This window comes from Teleopsis dalmanni, chromosome 2 (genome assembly GCF_002237135.1).
Source record: "Teleopsis dalmanni isolate 2A chromosome 2, ASM223713v2, whole genome shotgun sequence".
NCBI classification, from domain to species: Eukaryota; Metazoa; Arthropoda; class Insecta; order Diptera; family Diopsidae; genus Teleopsis; species Teleopsis dalmanni.
In genome coordinates this window covers 235,348,250-235,359,447 of record NC_051847.1, presented here as the reverse complement: position 1 = coordinate 235,359,447, position 11,198 = coordinate 235,348,250, and the positions used below count along the sequence as shown (strand labels likewise).

The window sequence follows — 11,198 nt, the reverse complement described above, 5'->3', positions numbered from 1 at the left end:
ATGCTTCATTTCTCATAAAATGTTTATTTAAAAATAAAAAATTGGCTAATAATAATATATATCATTCCGTAATATATTTTAGAGTACATGGAATATTTTTTAAATCAATTTTTAATAATATCAGTTATCAAAATATATATTAACTTTAACGGAATAAATTACGTCAACATTTATGTTATTTTAAAAATAGCTTTTACATTTCTTTTAGTGCTGTTACTTGATACTTTGGTTATTGCTGCGATTTATTTATCAACATTTATGGTTTTTTTAATGTATATACGCTCCATGCAGACTACTGATTGCAAAGGTAAGAGAAGTAGCAAAATTAATTTGAACTTAAATAAATGTGAGTAATATTTATTGTATCAATTATGTTTTATGCAATTATTTGCAAAAGAATGGACAATAATCCACTGTGACTTAAAAAAATTGCCAAGTTATCCATGGTTTTTTAAGTTGACGTGACGAATTGAAGCTCTTATTAAAGCTGAGATCCGGTATGGTATCCTCAAGAGAGTTTTCTAAGTCAAACTAATAAATTCAAGCTCTTATTACATCTATGAATTCGTCTTGGCTATACATCCCAGATCTTAATCGATTCAATCAAAGTTGGAAGCAAATTGATTCGTTTCCTGAAAATCACACAACACGAGCAAATAAGCTACACTGAAGCTTACTCTTCATTTTACAAAATCTGCAAGTTGCGGTGTCTTCAGGCTCTATTTGTCAAATTTGCTAGTTAACAAGAACATGTCCAGTTAAAAAACGAGTGATTATTCTCGACATCATCATATTTAAAATGAAAAGTCTCCGTTCTGTTCTTTGGACTATCGCAGGACTTCTGAGATCAGTCAGGCTTTTTCGAATATCTTATATTCTAAGTTTCTAAACATTCTGAGTTCACTCAGGCTTTCTTGAACACATTACATCCTGTTCTTCTAAGTACTTTTTCTGTTTAAGAGGTAAGAAATGAGTTATTTGTAAAAAAACGTTTTCATCTCGCCTCTCAAGCTTTTCAGCTTTTTCGTTGCGGTCAAATCTCTCATTTCTCAAATCTCACCAGTTATGTTGATAAGTGCTACTTTATAGCAGCCAATTAAGACACTAGAGTTGTCCAGCTGTTGACCAATTTGGATTAAGTAAGGATTTGGGTTGAATGGATTGATTTGGATTGAAAGGATTTTATAGCCGCCTGCCTCTCCGAATCTATAAAAGCGATAAAGTTTTATATAGCATATATTAGATATTAATGGCACGCACTTCTACCTGAAAAACTGGAGGAAAAGTTCTCAATTGATTGTTTCATTGTCATATCATTGTCCATTTTCATGCTTTGATCCATCGTTGAACCCCACCGCTGGAAATTTCCCGTTCTTCCATTCACTTCTTTTGAGTAAACCGTTTGGAAGCTACATAACGAGAAGTGTTTTAAAGTAGTATATCTAAATCGGGAGAAAGAGTTATTACGGGTATTTTGTCAAGACATCGGAATAAATGAAACACAATTTTACTTACTTTTCTTATTCTTAAAATATTGTGCAACTAGTTGAAACTTCATTCGTTCTTTTTAAATTACGTTTTTTGGAATCAAAAATATCTAGAAGTAATTAACCTAGTCAATAATGAATATATTTTCAATGTCTGGTCTAGTAATTGTGAGGGCACAGCTTCATCTTAAAGTATGTGCCAATTTGAAATAATATTCTTGTAAGGTTTATATTAAAGATATCTCTAATATCGTCAGTTCAGTCAAATGGCGCTATCCTAAGAAGTGTTTAAGTATCCTTTTCCCTCTTCTTGTCTGTAACTTCTGCATATCTGGTGCAAGCAAATTTATAATTTTTCGGCATTGGTGCTCTGTCTAGTAGGACTTTCGTTCTTGATGGATTGCAGTTGGGTTATATTTGGTATTATTTTTCATTGTTGAAATTATATTCAAAATACTTGTAACTATCTTCAGTTTCAAAACCTCTTCTGTCAAATGGCACTATCCTATCAGGGCGCGGCATTCACGATAGAAGTTTTTAATTGTTCTTTTTCCCTCTTCTTGTCTGTAACTTCTGCATATCTGGTGCAAGCAAATTTATAATTTTTCGGCATGGTTACCCTGTCCAACAAGACTTTCGTTCTTGAAATAAAATATTCTATGTAATATTTTTCATTGTTGAAATAATATTCAGTTCCAAACGCTCTTCAGTCAAATGGTGCTATCCTACCAAGGCGCGGCAGTCAGAGGTCTTTAATTGTTCCTTTTTCCTCTTCTTGTCTGTAAATTCTGCATATTTGGTGCAAGGAAGTTTCTAATTTTTTGGTATGGGTGCTCTGTCTAATAGGACTTTCTTTCTTGATAGATTGTAGTTGGGCTGTATTAGGTAATATTTTTGAAATTGTCAACATTTCATATATAGAATTAATAAATTTTAATTTCATATTAATAAATTTTTAAATACTTTATTATTTAATAATTTTTTTTTTTGTGAGATATAAAGAAGTGATAGAAGAGATATCGCCTCTTGGGCAATTAATATAAAATCATGGTTTATTTGTGCTTATATAAAAAAAATTATATAGAAGAATATATATTGATAAATGAAGTCAGTTATAAATAAAACAATACCGTTATTCAATTAAATCATTATTAAAATTCTTTAAAAAATATATATAAAATACATTACTATATTTTAAATATTATATATGAACTACCACTATTTTTTATATTTTTAATTAAATATACTTAAATAGTATATATACTCTTTTTACATACTTTCATATACGAGAGCCATTTTTCAGAGCACTTGACTTGTCGCATCAGTAGTGACTCGACGAGTTGACTTTGAAATAAAATGTGCCATAATTACATAAAAATAAAAATGCACGTGCGGTCAATGTTCCACAACATTTCCCACCTATTTTTGACCACAACATAAACTGCACAAAAGTGCAGCACTGCGTAAACATTTAAGCCCTTAACCTCATTGACTGCATAACAGGGAAAAAAACACGTAAAGCGAAAATAAAACCAAAATGTTAAATTTGCTGTTGGCAAATTTCATTGCAGTCTTAATGTCATTGTGTCTGTAAACCGAAAACTTCCACAGGCAAGCATTAAACTAAAAAAATATGCTTAAACCGTTCCTTGTGCGAAAAATAAATATGGAAAAAAGTATTCAACAGAAAAAAGGGGCGAAACTTGCACACCCTCGTTCAGAGTAATTAACATGTCTCGTAAAATTGCTCTGCAGGGCGAAGCGCTGCATTTGAATACATTATGTGCAGTCAACCGAATGCGCATTTAATGTTCACCACTAATGTGACCAAATGTGAAACTAAAACAAAGGGTTAAGAGTGCAAATATGAAAATAAAATATCAACAATATGTGTACGTCTGCCCTCCGCACAAAGTGTATTAACAACACTGATGTGACATGGCATATAGACCAAAATACTGAAATGCAAAGTTTGCTCTTAGCCAACAAAAATGAAATTACCATAATAATTATACTTTGGCTGTGGTAACAGAATGTAACCAAAATGAAAACAACAACACACAAAACACAAACAATTAAAAATAATAAAACACAACAAAAACAATATTGGCACATATATATCAGTTGACAGTTGTGCATCTGTCGTTTTGCCAACACACACACGCAAACGAGTCAATGGCTTAAGCCTTTAACAGTTAATGTTGCTTTCATAACAGAACTCATGCGAAGAGAAAAACAATGTACTGTAGTGCACTGTGCTTACTCTTTGTAAACAAAGTAATTCACATTTTAAAGTTATGCTCTTAACAGTGGTATGTACATACTTCAAATAGAGTTTGTTTCCTAACATTGTTGAGACAGCCACTTATTAACATTTAAATTCTATGCACTTAACAGTAAAATGTGTTTTAAGGTGAGTTAATAGGTGATCAAAATTTTGTTTATAAACTAACTTATGGTTTTCGCAATTGTCGAGAAAATTTTGTGGTTTTCTATTGCTTCTACAATGAGTAAAATACCAACTTTAACTCTGAGGCATTCTAAGAAAACTTCAGTTTTCATATTTACTTAATTCTCTTCAATAAGTACTAGGTAGAGGGTTTACGTACATAATGTAATCTTTCTATTTTCATTCTTGTTAAATGTTTCCTTCATAATAAACGCATACTTTGTCTTTCTGCTACAGTTTTTCAAATAAACGTTTAAGCGAAATACACACTTAAAATATATATCTGTGGGCTAAATTGTTATTACTTACCACGCCTCCGCCATTCACAACATATTTATCCGCCAAGTAAATAGGTTCCACATTACTTATACTTATGGACATACTCAGTTCCTGTGCATCCTATGTCGGCCTATTCATAAGCCATAGAAAAATAAAAGTCGTGTGCAGCAGTTAAACTATTCAGGATCCTCCATCCATCAGAATTGGTAATGATCCAATTGAGCAGTGGTGCAGATAAAATCGTCTCGGCCTGACTGAGGAAAGTTAAGTCAGCTTTCGGACAGTTAAGTAATGTGTGGAAGTCTAAGCAAATAAGTACTCGCATTCGAACTCGAACGTTAAATCAATGCAGTATTACGAATGCGAAACGTGGAAAAACTCTGCCTCTATTTAATCGTGCATCCAAACATTTATAAACAAATGCTTAAAAAAAATATTGAAAATATGGTGACCGGAGAGCATATACAATACTGATCTCTGGGAACACACGGAACAAACACAAGTCGCCATTGATACAGAACGTCCGCGTCTTTGGTGGAAGGACCAGGGAAGCAACGATTTGGGGTGCTCGGTATTATCACTGTCTATAGCAAGCTACTCATCTGATTGGCTGGCGGAGGGTGCTCGTCGCCCCCAAGTACAACTACGTCTGCAATGGACAACTAAATAAGGAATATTTCATTCTATTTCTTTTTCATGTTCTTACGACCTTATTTTTCAATCATCTTTCACTTCACAATGTAAGGTCCGCTCTTGGTCGCATGTGTGCAACTAGAATATCTGACTCTACACTAACATTAGGTAATCGCACAACACGTTTTTCGATCAATAATTTCGCACCATTGGAAGAGTCGTTGAAAATAATTTTCTATCTTTAAATGTTTCCGAGGAAAAAATAAAAAAACCGTAGCCTGGGATGATTCGTATTTATTAAAACATACTTTTTCAGAAGTTATATATATTCGAAGTGATTTTGAAGCTGCACAAAAGCATGGATTCAAGTGGGTTGATGATAGTCGTCCCACAAAAAAAGAATTCTTTTTCGTTTTCAAGGTAATGATTACAATTAGTCCACCTGAAGCACTTTATGTTCAAAGTGATTTTGAAAGTACTTACAAGCATGGATGCAAGTGGGCTGATAACAGTACAGCAAAGAAAGGGTAACCTTTTTTTACTGTGCTGATATCAGCCCACTTGCATCCATGCGTGTAAGTACTTTCAAAGTCACCTTGAACATAAACTGCTTCAGGAGGAGTAATTGTAATCATTTCCTTGAAAACGAAAAAGAATTTTTTTTTTGTGGGACGACTATCATCAACCCACTTGAATCAATGCTTTTGTGTAGCTTCAAAATCACTTCATCTATAAATAACTTCTGAAGAAGTTTGTTTTAATAAATACGAATCCTCCCAGGCTATGGTTTTCTTGTTTATTCCTCGGAAACATTTATAGATAGAGAATCATTTCCAGCGACTCTTCTCCAATGGCAAGAATCTATTGAGCAATAAACGTGCTGTACGACCGTCGAATGCAAATGAAGATTCAGATATTCTTGTTGTGAGCATGCGACCAAGATCCGCTATACATCGTGCGATGTTTTGATTTTTCTTTGTAGAGAAAATCCAGCATCCTTCAGAAGGCAGTTTGTCGAATAATCACGATGATGTTTCTTAATTTTTCGCTTCAATTCCACAAATATTGTTTTTTTGAAATTTTTCATAATAAATTTTTGACGTAAAAAATTATAAAAAATAGAAGAAAATATTTTGTAACCGACTCTTCTCCAAAATATTTTAAAATGAATTACAATGAAATTTGTTTGAATTGTAATAAAAAAACGCCTACTTTGTTAAAATTTTTGAAAGTAGAAGAGTTTGAGAAAAATGACATTTACTTTATTTGAAATGAAAAATTTTTATTAATAATTTTACAATTTTTTTAATGTGCTCTTTGTATTAAGTAATACAGAAATGATTGAAGACAGTCTGACTTTGGGAATAATCGTCAGAAATGTCTTCGGAATTATGTGATAATTTTAAGGAGGTGGAAAGCCCACATTATAATTAAATCCTCTTAGAATTTAACACTATAGCATGTTTTTGCTACTGAACAAAAAATCTTTAGTATTTTAGAAGTAAAATTAGCTTCTTTTATACCAAAGTTTGTTATATATTGACTTACGGTATCCCAGCCTCAACATTCAACATTGAAATTTTTTAAAGACTCTAGTCTAAGACTCTAAGGCAAATATTTAGCGCTCTATGGCATGTAGCTAACGTTCAAATTAATCGTGACCTCAAGCAATTTTGGTAATAGATGAACTTAAAACTGTAGCCTTAGAAATACGAACGAATACAGATTAACCAAAACAATCTTGTTTCAAGCTTGTCGTTCTCAAAAATTTTTGTAAGGCTGCTGAAAAAAAAACGTTATTTCATATTTTATAATAAAATTTTAATTTCAAAAAGAGTAGTACTCCATAAAAAATGTAACTACTTTATTAATGAATTATATTTTATTTATTTATTTGTATAAATAAATATATATCTTTTTTTTCTTCTTATTTGGCACTATAGTCCAGTGTGAACCTTGGCCTCCCTTATGATCTGCTTCCATCTGCCCCGATCTTCTGCTAATTTCTTTCAGTTCAGTACTCCAATCTTTCTTGCATCACCATACACATTCTCATCCCATTATGTTCTTGGCCTACCTCTGTGCCTGGTTGTCATCAGCTTCGTGTTGTATATGCTGCTCAGCTTTGCCTTCGGTCACATTTTTGTTATATGAGCAGCCCATTATAACCTTTGCTATTTAATGTATCTCAATATATTTTCGTTTCTTAATAGTTCTTTAATTTCATTATTTGTTCACTAAAATTAATTTTTAAGTTAGCTAAGAATGAGGAACTGGAGGCCCTAAGTTAATTATATTGTCTGAAACATTTCTTCAAAAAAATTGTTAAATGCCACAAATTTACTTTAACAGAATATGTTTTGAAATTAACATAAAAAAAGTTTAATTACTGTATCATAAAGAAGCAATTGATTCCAGCTTAACATTTTCTCCCCAACATTTGTACTTAACAGTCATATGTACTTTAAACTTAGTTTTTTTTTTTAATATTGTTGAGAAAACAAATTTTTAACAGTAACTACCTCAACTATAATAATTATAAACTCTCATTACTGTTTTATACAGATAACATTTACAGAAATAAGCAATTCTAACAGAACATTTTCTACCTAACAGTACTGTAAAGGTAACCTGGTAATAGCTTGATAACTGCTAAACTTAGTTTATTATTTTTTTTACTCTTCGGCATAACATTTCTTTGCTTCTCTCTTATAAAACCAACAGTTGGGCTGTTAATGCTTAACAGTATCTGATGCCACTCTGGCTCAAACAACCTGTTTGCAACACACGACACAACTAAACAAGAAAAATGTATAAAAGGACGATTATGCTACGCGGGACTTCAGTCCTGTAACGTTTGCCGATTACTGCGTGTCTTATCTTCAAGCGGGAACGGTCGTACTGATTTTTAATATTAAAATCATAAAATTTAAAAAAATTTTTTAAAATAAAATTAAATTCATGTTTGAACTGAAGTGAAGTGAAGATTTAACAAAAAATAAGAACGTTTGACAGTGAATTTAAAAGAGTGTTAACAAAACATAACACAATAAATTAAAAATGTTAACATTATTACAGTGTTGTAAACCGTGTTAATAATTAATTTTTTAATAATAATTAATTTCCCAAACTTTACTTTCTCTAAGTTCATTTGTCTGTTCCAATTTTTTTTTTTTTGGACTTTTAACGTGAAAGTGCACAATGTTATTGCAAAACACAATTAGCCTAACGGCACAACGCGGTCTGTCTACGGTCCTTACAGTAATTATCCTACTCCATCTATGCACACGTCTCGACGTGGTTAAAGCGAACTCGATTAAGGATGTGAATAATGTGTTACGCGATGTTGCGGCAGCCGCCATGATGAGTGACGGTAGTGGTGGCGGTCGCTTTATACGCAGCAATGGTGAAGCTGCAAATGATGTTGCAGCAGAAATGTTGCGTAGCACCGAAAGGACACAGAAAAATAAAAAACATGTATCGGAAGAAACTAGTGTTGAACTCCTAAGATTTATTGATGATGATGATAATAATGATGTTAATGATGATGAAGCTGATAATGATATTATTGAGGATTATGAACATAATGCTTACGATAATTCAAATGAAAGTGCTGTAAAAGTGAAAGCGAAGGATTTTGGTAGTACAACAAGCGCTACAATAAAATCGAAACGTGTTGTTGTTGTTAACAATGTTGACAGTAATTCTGACGATTTATCGCTTAACGATCAAGTGCGTTTATTAACGAAACAATTGAATGCGTTAATGACACGTCGACGTGAGGATTACGAAATGTTGGAACGTAATTTACGCAAATCGCTAAGGATTACCGCAGACGCTGCCGCTGATACGGATTTAAGGAACGAAGTAGAACAGTTGAGGTTTGTATTTAAATATGAATTTGTGTATTATTTGATTGTGTGACTTATGTTTTGTCGTCGTAATGAGCAATACATTCCAAATTTATTGGATTTATGTGATGGGAATCCTCAATTCGTTATAGAGTAGGACTTGATTGAAAATTATGCGCTTTTTGACGAAAAGTAAAAACAATTGAAAATGTATACTTTGAGAATTTGATTCAGAAATTTTTCTTTTTGTATCAAATGTGAATAGAGTAACTGTTAACACAGCTAGATATTAACCAGATAAACAAAAAATATCGGATATATTCTCTATTATAAATCTTACCATAAGATTCGAATCGTGGTCTGCTTGAAGACGGTAACTTAATTTTAAATCTTATTTAAAAAAACTCTTAAAAGTTTAAAATTTAGATTAAAAGTTAAAATTTAAATTTACTAACTTAACGTTGTAAATTTAATAATTACAATAAGACAATAATACAATAAGATAAAGACTAAAGTAACGCAAATTAATATTACCAAATTTGTTTTAAGTTGCTTAATTAATAGAGCGATACATTCAACAGTAGTGAATTCCAACAACAAAATTTGTTTATTTTAAATTAATTAAATTTTTGGCTAATCACACAGCGGTACAATTAATTAAAAATAATAAAATTTTGTTGTTACAATAGTTTCTGCTAAGTAAAATAGTCATTTGCGTCATAATTGATATCCAAAATCAAATTTAATACAAAATTATAATCGAAACGGATATGAGTAAAAATATTGAATAAAAATATTCAATTTCAAGTCTGGCTTGTAGAACTCATAGAGTAGCATTAGCGATTTCCTCCGCATTAGATTCCTAGATTAGGTTCTATACACAGAAAAGGATAATATAAAATCATGCAATAAATAATCCCTCTACAGAAGAATAGTATTCGTATCTTATAATTAAAAATAACTTAAATTAATTGATTTAATTATTCTACAGTTGGTAGAATTTCACAGAAAATAACAAAATTCAATTTTCGATCATAGACGTCAACGTAATCCTTTTGGCTAATGACTCGAGTTTCAAATTTGACAGGCAACTAGTTCAATCATTGGTACATGTAGTTTAATAAAATTATTCACAAACATATATTTAAATATAAATATATTACAAATATATAAATATATAATAAAAATATATGATATATATATTTAAATATAAACTATAAACAAACTATAAACACTGATGATAAGTACTTGGCAACACTCGAAACAGCGTGTTGTATGATCAGCCAAATTTAAATAAATTAACTAAAATTTTTGTCTTTGTCTTTTCTTTGCTATTTGAATCTGTCTAAGATATAAGACCACTGTTAATGAACTGATAATTTGTTAAGTTACTTGAATTCAACTGAATGAATTTAGTTTTTATTTAGTACGTTTTTAGGAAAGTATTTTCTTAATAGTTTGTCAGACTATTCAACGGTAATGGAGGGAGGAGATTCGTTAAATTACTTGAATTCAACTATATGAATTTATTTTTTATTTAGTACGTTTTTAGGAAAGTACTTTCTTAATAGTTTGTCAGACTATTCAAAGGTAATGGAGGGAGAATATTCGTTAAATTACTTAAATTCAACTGGATGGATTTAATTTTTATTTAGTACGTTTTTAGGGAAGCTACTTTTTTATATTTTTTTATATTTTTTATAGTATTTTAAATTAACGGCATAAACCGAGTTTTTATTTCTGCAATTTTCTTGTGAGAAATGTGACAGCAAAACGGTGAATAGTCCCCATTTATGGGTAGCAGTAATTTGATTATATTTTCCTTAACCCAATTTAAGTTCAGAATATACTTATCATATTATTGTGATTACAGGTTTCAGCTGGATTTTTTAATGATTTTTGTTATCGGTACCACTAAGTTTGAGTTAACAACATACAGTTATGTGTTCTCTATTTTGACTCAAATAGATAAAGAAATTTGCTGTAAAAATTTTGTACGTACTTCCAAAAACCGCTCAAAATAGGCGAATTTTTAGTCTTGGCAACCATACGATTTGAGCTGCTTATTATTTAAGCGGTCAAGTCAAAGAAGTTGTACTGAATAAGTCAAAGTGTTATTACTTCATATATTATTTTTAAAATAAGCGGTGTTTCTTTTGTGAAATGCTTACAAAAGAAGAGACCTATTGTTAAGCATTATTTATCTCAGAATTAATTTTATATTATATACTCTCATAAAACAGTTGAATCAAAGAACCCAATTTAATTTATTAATTTATTCTGTATAATTAACAGTAAAATAATAAATATTTGGTTTTAATTCACATTTTGCCAACATTTTTTTGACAATTGTGTATCTTATTTATTTTGTATATGTATGTAAACCTTTTTTATATATGTAGTCCTATTACAAATGTAATACGATTTGTAATATAGGGCTAATTTAGGCAATAACATGCTATATTATTTGTTTGAATAAGAGCGTCCTAATTTTATGTA

The 11,198-nt window shown here is 30.8% G+C and overlaps 1 protein-coding gene and 1 long non-coding RNA gene across 2 annotated transcripts in view; one reads left to right on the top strand and one right to left on the bottom strand.

Moving 5' to 3' along the window:
- Positions 1-341: 341 nt before the first annotated feature.
- LOC119680519 lies at positions 342-5,952 on the bottom strand. The gene is made up of 5 exons (XR_005252469.1): positions 4,925-5,952; positions 4,246-4,864; positions 1,516-2,363; positions 1,267-1,442; positions 342-1,206 (listed from the first exon to the last, which is right to left on the bottom strand). It is a non-coding gene; the product is annotated as an uncharacterized LOC119680519 (long non-coding RNA).
- A 2,037-nt stretch (positions 5,953-7,989) lies between these two features.
- LOC119679154 (protein scabrous) overlaps positions 7,990-11,198 on the top strand; it is a 47,889-nt gene continuing 44,680 nt past the window's right edge. Inside the window, exon 1 of the mRNA XM_038091353.1 lies at positions 7,990-8,729. Within this exon, the coding sequence (XP_037947281.1) occupies positions 8,050-8,729 (680 nt within the window). The 5' untranslated portion in view covers positions 7,990-8,049. The remainder of the gene's footprint in view (positions 8,730-11,198) is intronic.